The sequence below is a fragment of the Lupinus angustifolius genome, chromosome LG11, assembly GCF_001865875.1.
Source record: "Lupinus angustifolius cultivar Tanjil chromosome LG11, LupAngTanjil_v1.0, whole genome shotgun sequence".
Classification (NCBI taxonomy): Eukaryota; Viridiplantae; Streptophyta; class Magnoliopsida; order Fabales; family Fabaceae; genus Lupinus; species Lupinus angustifolius.
The window spans coordinates 1,476,116-1,490,168 of NC_032019.1; the positions used below are offsets into that span (position 1 = coordinate 1,476,116).

The window sequence follows — 14,053 nt, forward strand, 5'->3', positions numbered from 1 at the left end:
CGTGTGATCCATATAGACATGGGCTTGTTACATACCTGAAGCCTACCTCCTCTTCCTGCTACATTGTGAAAACAAGGATGGAAAAAATAGTTCATGGTATTTTATTTTGTCACGTTTTCCTATATTTCCATATATTTTTATTTTCTCTGTAATGGCAATATGAAAAGTAGGCAAGTGTGAAATATTGTCCCAAAAGAGAAGGCTGGGGAAACTTTAATAGACCATTGCAAGCAATGCTAAGCATATTACCGTTTGTTCAGTTTCTGTGTTTGCTGATATCTTTGCACAATTATGTTTAGGCATGTCATACTCCAAAATTGACTTACTTGCGCCATTGTTGTGTCTTCTGTGTGTAATTTTTACGCAGATAAATGGTGCTGCAAGCCAAAAAATGAACATATTATGCTTTATGTTGCATATTTGCATTTACTGCCTAATTCTTTAAGCTGAAATTGCATATTTTGAACTAGTTCCTTTTCTGCACAGGGAGAGTGACTAACAATTTACTCATACCCTACACCTCTCACTTGCAAAAGCTCTCCTCCATTTGTAGACAAAATTATCATCCTTCTCAGAAATAGAGGATCAGTGATTCCTAGAAGGAAATCCATATTAGTTCTGTTAGACAATTTCAGGATTTTTAGGTTAACTAACTTAAGTTCATAGAGGCAGCCTGTTTCTTCTTCTTCTGACGGATTAAGATATAATATACACATGCAAATTCAGAAGGTACTACACATTGTCCAAAACAAAGTTAAATTACAAAGAAACAGGTTGCAGCAAAAGTAGTTGAACTACAAAGAATTTTCACATTGAAAACTTGAATCATCATCAATAATTCTGCCATCAGCTGCTGCAACATTCCGGTTGTAACAATCAAACCCATCAATGTAACTATAATTTTGTTTAGTAGTTGTTTCACCTGATAGAACATTGTGATCTTCAACCTCCATCCATCCATTGGAATCTTGAACATTACTAACCAAGTGGGAAAACCACCCTCCTACATGCTTCTCCTTAAAAGCATGAGTAACATTGGTAACAAGAATGTATCTATCACTATCCGTCTTATTACAACATGGTTGCTGAGTCAAAGTGATAACTCTCAGAGGATACCTCCTCTTAACCTTCAATCTCGCAACCAACTCACCTCTTTCATTGATCACCTTCACCTTCTTTTTCGCCCTGAACCTCTGCTTAACCATCTTGTAAGTCCCATTATTCTGAAACTTTATCAAGTTCTTGAAAGTGAAACCTTGTGAAATAGTGGTGGTTATGTTGCCTGCACTTGAAGCAACCCACCCTGCTATTTGTGTTTCCTTATTAGCTTCCACCTCAAACTCACCATCAAGTCCTGAAAACTCTTCTATTCGCTCTATGGAAGTTTCTGGACTATTGTAAATGACACGGTTGGCATAAACAACCGAGCACTCATGATCCAACCATAGGTGCAAATTTGCATTCACAAGCCAATATGAAATTCCATTAACTACTCCAATTCCAAAGCTATGCTCTTTCCCATCAAGTATCTTACCCAAAAACGGCGTCAAATCCATGTCGTAAGAAGGAAGGTTGAATGCTCCAATTGCCACCACAGGTTCCCAGAACAAGGGATTGATTCCGCCGGTGAATATCACCGGAAACGGAATCTCTGACCCTACAACCTCGCCGTCAATTGTAACATACACTTCTCTGTAAGCTCCATTTCCGCGACCTGTGGCTAAACCATTAGCTGTAATGTACGAATTGGGAGGATTGGAGTACCAAAACTCATCATTTCCATGGAAGGACACACACAATTCAAGAACCGCACGGTGAGTATTTTGAGGAATTTGAATGCTTCTAGAATGCAAATCGTTTTCGGTTTCCACCATGAACCAAAACCCTCGTTTTCCGTCACTTGAAATCGGAACAATCAAATCAGCTGGTGGTGGTGATTCATTAAAACCTGATTCTGGTTCCGATTCCTCCATAAGAGACCTTGAAAATGACCTTCCAAACGGAACTCTAACGGCGTCATCATAATAGAACAAGAGAGTAACTGCAACGTAGTAAACCCCGGTGTATTCGTTGTCAACAATGTTTTCAAGCATCATCGTGAGGTTTAGATCCGATCTTAAAATGAGAGAATAGTATTTAGTAACATCCTTGCGAACATTCCAGAAGATCCCAGCGTTTGTGGGCTCAGCGGTACTGGTACGGAGGAGCTCAACGCCGCCGAGCCATATGGCGGCGATGCGGTCATATTGTTCACCTTTGCAAGTGGCGTGGAAGTGTAGGAGGATGCGAGAGTTGGGGGAAGAAAAACAGTGGGAGGGAGGGGAGTAAGGGGTAGAGTGAGGAGGAGAATTGATGGTGTTGGCGAAAGAGTGGTTTAGGATTTGGTGGGAACATGAAGGAGTGAATGGAGGAGAGTATGTGATTTCCAAGTATTGTTGGGGATCAGGATTGCGAAGTGAGGGGGAGAGGGTGAAGTGGTCTAGGTGGGAGAAGGGTGTTGATGAGGTTTGGTGTGTCAACAAGGGGACAAGGAAAAAGAAATACAACATTGTGTCCATTTTCATGTTCTATAAGTGTTGCTTGATTGAGGGAGGGAAGAAGGATGGTAATGGTACTATTAAGAAGGCAAGTAGCCAAAAATAAATATATTTCAGAAAGAAGTCAAATGGGCACCACATGCAACGCTGGTTGGCTTGGGACATGGGGATGGGAAAATTTTGGGACACAAGAGTCCGATTCTTATTTCAGAAAGAAATAAAGTGGTCATGCAACAGGACTAGTGAGTGCGTGACACTGTAATAATGAGAGGAATATTGCCAATTACCATTTTACCATAGCTGTCGCATATGAAGTTGTGAAAAAATTAAAATCATTACGGTTTGATTAACGGATACAGTTTTTGTGTGTGTGAGAGAACGTCGTTGTGTAATGATTGTGTGGGCCCGTCTATAACAACCTGGGGAGTGTGCACCAAAGGAGTGTGCATGTGCTACTCTTCTTGCATTTGGCAAGTCAATAAAAGGATGACACAATAGAGCTGTGAATAATGCAAGCTAGCTTTCTTCTTCATTTTCTTTTGTGTTTATGAATTTTTAGTCCTTCTATCTATTTCTCTGGGACGAGAAAATGTTTTACTCTCACCAGCTTCTTGCTCGAAAGGCTTCACTCGGTCAAATTTGGTACTCTATTCTTAATATCTTACTATCCCTTTTACGCGTTTCATCTTCCCGTAGTTTACAACATATTACGTACTGAATTCTAATTATCACCAACAGAATTATACTACTATGAATTCTATGTTTAGACATAAGAACATTGAAACATGACAAAGGCATTCTACGCAAAAAAAAATGGATATAGTGAAGGGCAAAGTTGATATAAAAAAATGACAAAAAACTTATTACGTAAGGATAATGTTCATAGTTGTATAAATTACGAGAGTGGTTTTGAGACTTCATTTTTCTTCCTCAATGTAATGTTATCGGTGATTTTGCATTTCAACTTCCACGTTTTTTCTCTTTCTAAAATGAGAAATAAGAATGATAATAGCGTTTTCTCTTCGTTTTAATTTTGATGTAGGATGGCGGCTACTATGCACGCCAAAATCGACCGAAAAAAGCTAAACAAACTCAATATCATCAAAATCTGGTAACGATTTTTTACTTAGTTGCATTATGTGTATATTATTCTCCTCGTGTCGAGTTTTTACTTAGTGACATTGTTTCTTTTGTTTGGTTATAGCGAAGAGATTTTGAACCCCAAGGTGCCTATGGCTCTTAGACTTTCTGGAATTCTCATGGGTACTCACTCCGTTATTTTAATTTCTATTTCCATATTAATATATTTTTGAATGCTCATTTTCCATTTTATTTATTCAGTGGCTATGATATTTCTGTGACTCTGTTTAATGGATTTTTGTCGCGTATTTATTAGGAGGCGTAGCTATTGTCTATGAGAGAAAAGTGAAGCTCCTTTATGGTGAACTTTTAATACTTGTTTTAATTTTTAATATTAAAACTATAGAGTTCACTTTTATTGCACAACAATTTGGAAGAGCCTTTCTCAATTATATTTTTACCTTCTTTCTTATTTTGTTGGCAGATGATGTTACCCGATTGATGGTATAAAGTTCAATTTCCATAATTTCGTCTCTTATTATATTCAACATTCCATTCCTTTTTTATTATGTTGCTTCTGAAACCCACTGTGTTAGGTTGAGATAAATGAGGCCTGGAAGGTAAAGAATGTCCCAGATCCTAATGTGCTCTCAAAAGGAAAATCTAAAGCCAAGTTAGTCACACTTGCTCTAAATTGTTACTATTTTCCATTTTAATTTGTCACTGGTTATTTGTTACATAAGTTGCTTTTGAGATAACTACATGGCTCAAAATATTTTCCCCTTTCTCTCTGTATTTTATTTTGACAGGAAAGAGGCTATTACTCTGCCTGAGAACCAAGAGATAAATATGGGAGACATTGAAGAGTCCCTTCAGTTTTCAAACACAGCACCAACAATGGGGTTTCAACATGATGCCTATTTTACTATGGTGAGTAACAGATCTCCGTGTAATGTACACAAAAATGGATATAAATCATGTCAACATGTGCTATCACGCAAATTATGTGATATATATTTATGGAAGGTAGTTATATATAGAAACAGAAATAAAAATAATAAATTGATCTAGTTGTGACTTTTGTTGTCCTAGGACCATGAATACATGGTTGAGCTTATCTTTGCATATATTTTCTGTTTGATGCAGCGACTCGATAATGTGAATGAGGACCTCGACTTTAACAACGGAGCAAGAGAGGAGGAAGATCCATCTAAACGTCTCCATCAAGGTTTGCCTAATTTCCTCCTTGAATTTTCTATTGATATACAAATGTGCATGAGTCCCTATGCTGACTCTTACCAGTTATCATTCTCAGTTGATGTAGAGAATATCACCTTATTCGAGCGTTTTGAATCATTCCAAGCTAATGAGAATCTGTACAATCGCTTTGAGAGGTTTTTGCTTCAATCATCCTTATTTTGACCACCTTGTTTAAAATTTAGTTATTAAGTTTGTACTATGTATGTCAGAATTGCTATGCTGTTATATGTATTTTTTTGTCAGAAAAATGTACCTCGATTCTGATAGCTTATTCTTGAATCTGAGAGGATATCATATATTATTATCTTCATGTATACCTTTCTCTTTGTGAATGTTGGGGAAGGTTTGATATTGAAGGAGATGATGAGACATTCCTAAATGTAACTTCAACAACTTTCACTCAAATTCCAACTACACTTGTACCCTCCCCACCTCGTCAAGATGAGCCAAGTAGAGGTGAGTAGGCTGACAATAACTTATGTTACCATTTTGCCGTAGAATTAGTGCACTTCTTTTACCATTTTCCGATTGAGTTAATGGTAGACTAAGAAAACATGGAAAGCATGTCTGCTTTTGCATTAATTTCATTTCTTTCTTTCCCCCTTATCTCCCATTCCTCTACCCATGTCAGTTGAGCTTATGCTAATGTTGGGATTTTGGTCAAACAGTTTACAAGAACTTCCATTTAGTATCGCTAAATGTGCATTTATTTGTTGTTCATCATCAAGAAATTCTAACCATGTTGGTGATTTTCCATATAATGCTGTCTCTCCTTTCATTTGTTCTATCTGACACTATGAAAATGTTAAGTAATATGTTTGGCATATCAAAACAAATCTACTGAACCATTAGTGTTTTATATAATACACAATGATTGTAATAGGAGGGACGACTATTGGCAAATGACAGTGGAAGGTTAACTGTTCTATTTTGTTCCAGCCTGTGGCATGATAGTAAAAAATATATTTTATACCTTAAGCTCTTGCTTAAAAAATAAAATCTTTGCTTAAGAACAGTAACATTACTATTTGAAGTCAGTGTCTATCAGGCTGCATTAGCTGTATTATCTTTTGCTGAGAAAATAATTGAGATATACAATCATCCCTAGATAGAGAAAGTATCAATTATAGAAGCATTGTCTAAATCAATATTTCAAAACATATTAAAATTAAAATCTAAGGTGATTAATATTTTTACCAAATGAACTGGTTCTGTTCCTCAGCCCAACAGGGAATACAAGTTTCTTTGATTGTTCTTCTTATCAGAGCATGTCCTTTCTTGATGAATTAAGGCACCCATAATTTATACAGTGATTGGCCATGGACCACAGTGCTCTTTGGTTACTAGCCATGCATACATTCCTGTTCTGTCTGTTACATTCTGTCATTACTCACATTGTTAATCATTAAATTCCAATAGTCTGTTGCTTCTAATGATTAAACATTTTCAACATGAGGGCAAATTGTAGGAAGAAAACCAGTTTCTGACATATAACTATTCTGCAGCTGATATAAGTCAAGACCATCATCCAGAACACCCGGTCATCCAGCATTCTGATGAAGGCGTGAAAGAAGGACAGGTAAAGTAGTTGTTTAGTGCTACAGTTATGTCTTGATGTAGAGGAAAAAATGACCAACCTTAGAAGTGCAATTCAACAGGAACATAGAAGACGAGGCCCAACTAAAAGGAAAAGAAGACAACCAGTGGCGACTGTAATGGATTATGAACAAACCATAATTCCTGTTCATATATACCAACACTGGCTTCAAAATACTTCTGATATTGTCTCAAGAAGAGGAAGAAAGAAGGAGGTTTTCAATTGATATCCATTATGCCTCTAGCAACCCATACATTTTTGAATTAGATGAATATTCACATCTTAAGTAGTTTTCCGGTTAAAGCATCTAATTGATATTTTGCAAACTAAGTTGTTTTAACAAAATTTAGTGGAGAGTTTAATATTAGAAAGGAAAGGGGGAGTGGAATAATATTATTATTTAATTATATACTTACTCGATCAATACTTCTTCTGTTGCAGCCTACTAATATCATGTCTTCAACAAAGATAGCTAAGCTCATGAAGATCCCACCTGTTGCTCTAATTAGTGATTTATACAATAATGAAACTGGAGATATATATTATCCAGCACCCCTTCTTGACTTATGGAATAAGAGTACTCAACCACCTCATGATTCACCTTCAGGTCGGCGTAGACTTCTAACGTTTTTATGGTTGTGGTGAGGGGGATTAAATTGGTGTTAGTTAATATTGAGAAACCACTCAGCCTTTATATGGAAAAGGTTAAACAGAAGTAACAAAAATCACAATCCTATGCAGCAAGGGCTTCAGGACACCATCCTCCAGAGCCATCATTTTCATCACCTCCAGTGGTACATAGTGAAGGTTTCATGAGATTTGTGAGTCTCATGCATCATTCTTTTAGTTTGCTTTACCATCTTAAAGGACGGTGTAACTTGTTTCATTTGAAATTTTAAATGTGAAGCCTTCTCAAGATTTTGACGGTGGGCTAGACAATCAGTTCTTGGCACCTCCAACAGAGAAGCCTCGGGACAAGGTTGAACATGCTGAAATCTTCATGGATGAACTGAGGGCTAACCTTGACTTTGGTTTGAGAGCTCCTCTGATATCCTCATGGAAATCTGGTACAGTTCATCTTATTTTGTTTATTGGGCCTTCCATTTGTCTAAATTAATTCTTAACTAGGTGCCTATGTTTCTAAAGACAAGTAACAAGACAATTGTTCTTTCATACGTACTTCCAGGAGACAGTATACATTCCTTTGGCTCAGGATCTGAACATGGCTCTGCCTCACATTCTGACATTGGTAAAGGAAGGTATTACAATTTATCACTTATTAAATCCAGTTACATGACAAACATAAACTATGTGAACTGCTCATCATGCTTTCAACTTTCAAGGAATAACTATTTTATCTTGATATCTGATGGGAAAATAGAGAAGATAATTTTGGTCCCTTATGAGAAGATGCATATTTTTGGTTGATTGATGCTTTACAAAAACTTACAGATTCACAAAGAAAAGGCATTCATTATCTGGAAATATCAGTGGAGGCCTTGAGCCTGTAGCTGAGAATGCACATGTCAAGTTACCCAGGGTGTCTGAAATGGATCCAACACCTGATCAAGGTCTATTACTTATTATTAATACTTCTCTAATATTTCAAAAACCCTCGTTATAGTGCTATAATGTTAATCCACTTTGCACATTTTTTAGACTAATAAGTTTGTTTCCAGAACTGATTGTGGAAACAGGACCCACACAAATACAACCAATCATCAATCAGCCTAGAGACGTGATTGCTGATACTATCCAAGCGTATGAATCTATTTGAGTAATTTATTAGCCTTCATTAGAAAACCAATTTTAGTACATAACAATACATATTTCTTGTATGTGAATCTAAACAGGCAGATGAAAGCACATTTTGAGACACCTGGAGTTCCTCCAGTTGAATCACTGGACATCCTAGCTGCTGGAATGACCAGGAAATCAGCAGCAGCACTTTTCTATCAAACTTGTGGTATTTATGCATGCTCCATCACATTGCTTTTTTGTATATGTAATCTATTTTATTGATTAATAAGAAAATCATAGCATCCCAAATTCCAATGTATATATATATATATGTTGTTGTAATTGTAACTGGTGTGCATAGTTCTTGCTTCCCGTGATGCCCTGAAAGTTGAGCAAAAGGAGCCATATGGAGAGATTCTCATCTCTAGAGGATCTAAAATGTGATCAAGGTTTGGTTGCTCCTAGGTTATGATTCTTCTATTTTTGTTTTCTCCTTTTAAATCTTAAAACATAAAGAGAATTGCATTTACGTTTGTTTTGTTGAACAGCAGGGGCATTGATGTTTAACTTAGGAAACCATAGCACCTACTCCTTCAACTTATTCACAACTTCTTCTGTATATGGATTAGACAAATAGTCAAATAGTGTTTGCTAGGTTTAAAAATCTTATAGAGGTTGTTTTTAAATTTAGAGTATTGTTATATGTAATGGTGATTAAGTTCTGAACCCTCACCTTACAATTTTCCAAATTTCTATATGCTTAAATTTGCAGTATATAAGTTCATTGTATGGGAGTTTTGTTCTCCTAGAAATATTTTCTCGTTTACTACAAGAATTTGATGGATTAGTGATCAGAATCAATGGTGATTTTTTTTCTTGTTACATTTTTATATGACTAATGAGTGACTGGAATAGATCGTTAAAGAATTCCCTATTAATCTCTTGCTAAATCTTGTTAGCAAAGAATTAAAACGAGGAACTAATGAATAATTATTTTCATAACTAATTAACAAACATTTGGTAGTGAATGTTCAACTTTTGAGCTTTTTGCCCCTTTCAATTAATGAATCCACTTCCCCCTCTGCAACAACAACTTAACATCATTTTTTAATTGTAAGATTCACAAAATATACAGCTCTACACATATTTTTAATGTCATGTCACATTACACAACCTTGCTCAAACAGAATGAAGTTGAGAGCAGCATCTATTGAGTAACCGAAGCAGTGCATCAGCTTTTCTCCTAGCTCTCAAAGAACCATCTGCAGCCAAGCTTTGAAGAGAAGGAATACTCCTTGGATTCGCCAAGAGATGCCTCGCCACTAGTTCCCCTTCTTCTTTGCACAATCCTAATAAAAGAGTTATTGAATTTTCCTTCCCTTTAACTGATCCAAATCTCAAAAGATCAATAAGAAGTGGCACCAATGATTTACTATTCTTTATCTCATCAAGTCCCCGAGAGTAACTTAAGAGTAAAGAAAGCACCGCTAAAGAATCATCTGTTATTCCAGCCTTATCATCCATCAGCAACTCTACAAGTATAGTTATTGCACCAGAATTAACAATGCTTACTTTGTTAGGATTATAAATTGCAAGGTTGAATAATGCAGTAGCAGCATCTCTTTTCCCTATAGTAGTACCTTCTCTAAGTAGTCCTACTAAGGCAGGTATTGCCCTCGGACGCGCTCCAATTTGTAATTTGAAATCATCTACCATAGACAAACTAAATATTGTTGCTGCCGCATTTTCTCTTGCCTCCATGGTCTTCCCTGATTCTAGCACTTGTACTATTTTATCAACCGCTCCAGCTGCCATGATCAAAACCTTGTTGTTGTCAAAGATTGAGAGGTTGAACAAGGCTGTGATTGCATATTCCTGGGTTCTTGGATCCTGAGATCCTAATAGTGTTACCAGAAATGGAATAGCCCCTACCTCAGCTATGATTCTTCGGTTATCCATGCCGGTTTTGGCAAGCAACCGAAGTTCATATGCTGCTTGCCTTTGTATATCAGCTGAACCAGTTGCCAATTTTCCAACTAGAAACTCTGCTGTCATTTTGACAGCACCTGATGCTGCTTTGTTTGCAGAAACATGATCAACAGCGACCTCTTTTGAGTTCTTCTTGCTGCTTTTGTTTCCCGCAGAAAGTGAAGTTGCTGGCTCATTCACTGGGACATTGTTCTCATAGCACCACTGCTGAACAAGACTCTTCAATGCGTAGTTTGGTATTAAAGCAGTGTGAATTAGCCTTTGACCACTTTTTGGGCAAGTGTTGTGTCCTGAGTTTATCCATTGTGCAATTGAAATTCTATCATAAGTGTGACCTGACGATACAATCACCGGAGCCCTCATTAAATCAAGTGAAATCGGGCAACGAAATTCATCGGGAATATTAGGCACAATAGACATAGAATGAGAAGATGAACTATCATGTAACATTCTATTGTTATATAAAAATGCAGACAGCGATGGCTTATTCACTTCTTCATCTCTTTCAATTTCTCCATCTCTGAATATCATGGATTTGCAATAAGAAACCAATGCTATGAGATTGTATATATTGGAGACAACTGTTACTCCTCCTGTGCCAGCTTGATTCTGAGCTTCAACCTCTAACTTGGATATTTCTCTATCATAATCTGATCGAATCCTGAAACCAATGCTGCTTAATATCTCTTCCACTTTCCCGAAGTCGAAAAAGCCCTTGTTCTTCTTGGTTTCTAAAGTGTTGTTGGACATTACTTGCACAAGCTGTTCTCTTCTTTGAAGCTCTCTTGGATCAATGAGTAACTCAGCTCTGTTTGTCTGTTTTTGAAAAAGCTCCACTTGTTCCCTTATATCTGCTGTTATATTAAGAAACTTGAGTGGTAGAATATCAAGGGCTCTTCCCATCTCCTTCACAAGCACATTAAATTTGTTGGAAATGAATTCTAACTGTATTAGACCCCAAAGAGAGCTTCCATCTTTGCACTCTTGGATCAAAACCTTCACTCTTCTAATCACAGAGAAGAGCTCAGTGAAACACAGAATTGAAGAAGGAGGAAGTGAAGTACCTGTTTCTTGAATCTCTTCAAACAAAGAAGAAAGAAGCTTGATCCTCCTTATCATGGATGAAACATTCCTTCTGTGTACAAAAGGAAACTTATCCATTGATCCAACTTCATTGGATATGTGAATCAAAGAATCTAACAAAGAACCAGTTGGTAACAAATCTGGTGAGATCATCATTGCAGATAGAAGAACATTGTCCATTGTGGTTCTTACCTTATGATAATATTTTTGTTCATTCTTATTGTTGACAAAATTAGCTTTTTGCAAGAATTGGATTACCCTGAGACTGGGAGCATCTATATGACCCTTTTTTTATTCATTAAAATAACATAAATTAATCATCAAAGAGACTTTGTCTTTAAGTTTTTTAAATGCATGGATCTTCACTCTTTCTATATGTGCAGTTGGTGCTAAAGACAAGAAAAGAATTGAGGAGAAGCTAGGATTTCTGTAATGCTGCCATATGGAGGATTTTCCTAGCTTACAAATGAATATAAAAATGAATATTTTTTCAGTGCAAGTTGATATTTTATATATGTATAACTGTATAGTCCCACAAAACCTTCAACTAGAAGCATACCATGTTGCCATTCCATTTTCTAAGTTGTCTTTTGAGGAAAATTGAGCATTACTTGGTTATAGATTATGACTCCTGGAATCCTTAGCGGCTGAATAAGTCATTCTATTATTCTAAATCACCTTGCCCTTCTACCATTGCAGCTTATAGAATATGTTTCATCTTTCATGCTCTTCTTCATCACCGAATTTTCCTCATATATGCACCATACAAAGATGCCAAAAGCCACAACAGATTAGTTGTCTTTTTCCCATAATCACTTCATTAACTTTCGGAGCTAAATCAGCTAATACTATTGGCTGTAAATTTCTTTCTTAGGCTAGTAACAACCATAGAAGAAGGTTCATAGGGTAAATGAACAGTGAGAGTAACATAGAGTGGCTCTATAATGTGTGTGTGGGGGTATATATATATATATATATATATATTAAAGTGGCTCTACTAAGCATTATAATGAATTCTTGAATTTTAAACATTAAAAGAATTCCTTAACTTTCTATAAAAATTTGTGACTGATTTGCATACAATTCTTGTAGTATTAGTTGTCTCAAACATGTGCTTGGTTCAAGTAATGAAGAGTGTAACTGAAGGTATGTTGAATACTATATTGTGAACATTACTCTTCACCTTACTTCGTTGCCCGTTTGTATATATTCTCATTGACTTCATTAGTCAACTAATGACACGCCATTCTTTATTAAGAAATTTGTTTAGGTGATGAGGATGATGAGAGTAAGAGGCAATGATGTTCTGAAGACAAATTCTTACATAAATATAAGGTATTTAAATTATGAATTAGTGGATTACTATATTAATAAATACTAGTGAACTACATGATTTATCATAACTTATGATATAAATAATTGAAGATTTAATTCACCCAAAATATTTAATTTTTGAGAATTTCAATGTTATAAATGAATTCCCCATTTTTCACCCTTATATTTTAAAGACTCTTAAAAAAGGTACATGAAAAAATGGAACAAAAAATAAAGGTAAAGACACATTTTAGTTGCAAATTATTGCAGCAATAGTGCAATCTATTAGAATGTTATAGACTTATCAAAATGGGTAACCAAATTATTACAGTCCAAATACTTCCTGAATGAAATGGGATATGAAAAAGCAAATATTTTCTTTACTTAAATAACAAGCAACGTTATATAAGTTATGAGAGAGAGAGATTGAGATATGAAAGAGGACAATTCATGCTTTATCAAGTTTCCATCACTAAACAGTAATTAGACTCAGATCTAGCTTCTAAGTTTCCCCCTGACTGATTGAACATAAAGATGTCTATACTCCTTCTCCTACCAACTTCTTTGCTCTTTAAAGAAAAGGTAGTATGATTCCAAAAGCTCAAAATAATTCTTCACCCAATCATTTTTATCAGATACTTTTAAATTTTTTGTTATGGTTTTTTATTCTTTTTAAAATTTTGAGTAAAATGAGAATTAGTGGAAAGAGAATTAAAATGAATCCATAATAATAATGATTATCTTAAAATACATATAACTATTAAGAAATAAATGTAAGAATTAACCAGCTTATCTTGAAATTAATGGTACTATAAAAGGAATTGGATGGATATAGTAAGAGAGAGGAAGGTACTGTGTGCATAACCACTAACTTGTCTTTGACCAAGTCAAGCTCCATTACTAACCTAGAGCATTTTAATGAAGAACAACATTTTCATTCTTATTTGTGTCTCACATGTTATTTTATAATTTTATTACAATTTCTCATGAAATAAGAATAACATCTATTTTTTTTTTCCTCCTCACAATGGTAAACTTCATTCTTATTCTTGTTTTGGTCCCACAACATTACATTTTCCCACAATATTTATCTCTCTCCTCACTTTCTTATGGTTAAGAACAACCAAGAATTGTTCTTATTTAAGAACAAAAGTCAGGAAATTCAGGAAATAAGAGTGACACAGTAAACAACAAAGTAAGAATGTTCTTATTCCGTTAAGAAACCTTAAGAACAATATTGCTCTTAGAGCATCCACAGCCACAAACAAAATTTTCATTCTTATTTGGGTCTCACACATTATTTTATAATTTATTACAACTTCTCATACAATAAGAACAACATCTACTTTTTTCACACAGTGACAAACATCATTCTTTTCTTATTAGAGTCTCACAACATCTACATTTTTCACACAACATCTACCACTCTCCTCAATTTCATTGGCTAAGAACA

General features: G+C 35.5%; 3 protein-coding genes across 5 annotated transcripts; 1 reads left to right on the forward strand and 2 right to left on the reverse strand.

Moving 5' to 3' along the window:
- LOC109360572 (peptide-N4-(N-acetyl-beta-glucosaminyl)asparagine amidase A) lies at positions 695-2,607 on the reverse strand. The gene has a single exon (XM_019605556.1). The coding sequence runs from the start codon at positions 2,562-2,564 to the stop codon at positions 795-797; it is 1,770 nt and encodes a 589-aa protein (XP_019461101.1). The 5' UTR covers positions 2,565-2,607; the 3' UTR covers positions 695-794.
- LOC109360571 (sister chromatid cohesion 1 protein 1) lies at positions 3,066-9,114 on the forward strand. Of its 3 annotated transcripts, none has more exons than XM_019605555.1 (21): positions 3,066-3,179; positions 3,580-3,648; positions 3,742-3,800; positions 3,934-3,978; positions 4,102-4,121; positions 4,214-4,290; positions 4,427-4,547; positions 4,764-4,845; positions 4,933-5,011; positions 5,221-5,333; positions 6,383-6,456; positions 6,536-6,688; positions 6,916-7,081; positions 7,216-7,268; positions 7,382-7,541; positions 7,661-7,733; positions 7,927-8,045; positions 8,154-8,235; positions 8,328-8,440; positions 8,576-8,663; positions 8,763-9,065. In XM_019605555.1, the coding sequence occupies exons 1-20, from the start codon at positions 3,127-3,129 to the stop codon at positions 8,656-8,658; spliced, it is 1,794 nt and encodes a 597-aa protein (XP_019461100.1). In that variant the 5' UTR covers positions 3,066-3,126; the 3' UTR covers positions 8,659-8,663; positions 8,763-9,065. The 3 variants fall into 3 exon arrangements, with proteins under 3 accessions (XP_019461100.1, XP_019461099.1, XP_019461098.1); XM_019605554.1 differs by having other exon boundaries at positions 3,067-3,179; positions 7,216-7,295; positions 8,766-9,114; XM_019605553.1 differs by having other exon boundaries at positions 3,067-3,179; positions 7,216-7,295; positions 8,763-9,064.
- Positions 9,290-11,773, reverse strand: LOC109360570 (U-box domain-containing protein 1-like). Its single transcript, XM_019605552.1, has one exon. It carries the CDS (start codon positions 11,464-11,466, stop codon positions 9,394-9,396), a length of 2,073 nt encoding a protein of 690 aa, XP_019461097.1. The 5' UTR covers positions 11,467-11,773; the 3' UTR covers positions 9,290-9,393.

Excerpts from the sequence above, each read along its gene's own strand:
- LOC109360572 (XM_019605556.1), bottom strand. The coding sequence starts at position 2,564 with ATGAAAATGGACACAATGTTGTATTTCTTTTTCCTTGTCCCCTTGTTG.
- LOC109360571 (XM_019605554.1), top strand. The coding sequence starts at position 3,127 with ATGTTTTACTCTCACCAGCTTCTTGCTCGAAAGGCTTCACTCGGTCAA. Across the intron at positions 4,291-4,426 it reads AAAGGAAAATCTAAAGCCAA|GAAAGAGGCTATTACTCTGC; the intron begins GTTAGTCACACT and ends TTATTTTGACAG. Across the intron at positions 6,689-6,915 it reads GAAGAGGAAGAAAGAAGGAG|CCTACTAATATCATGTCTTC; the intron begins GTTTTCAATTGA and ends CTTCTGTTGCAG.
- LOC109360570 (XM_019605552.1), bottom strand. The coding sequence starts at position 11,466 with ATGGACAATGTTCTTCTATCTGCAATGATGATCTCACCAGATTTGTTA.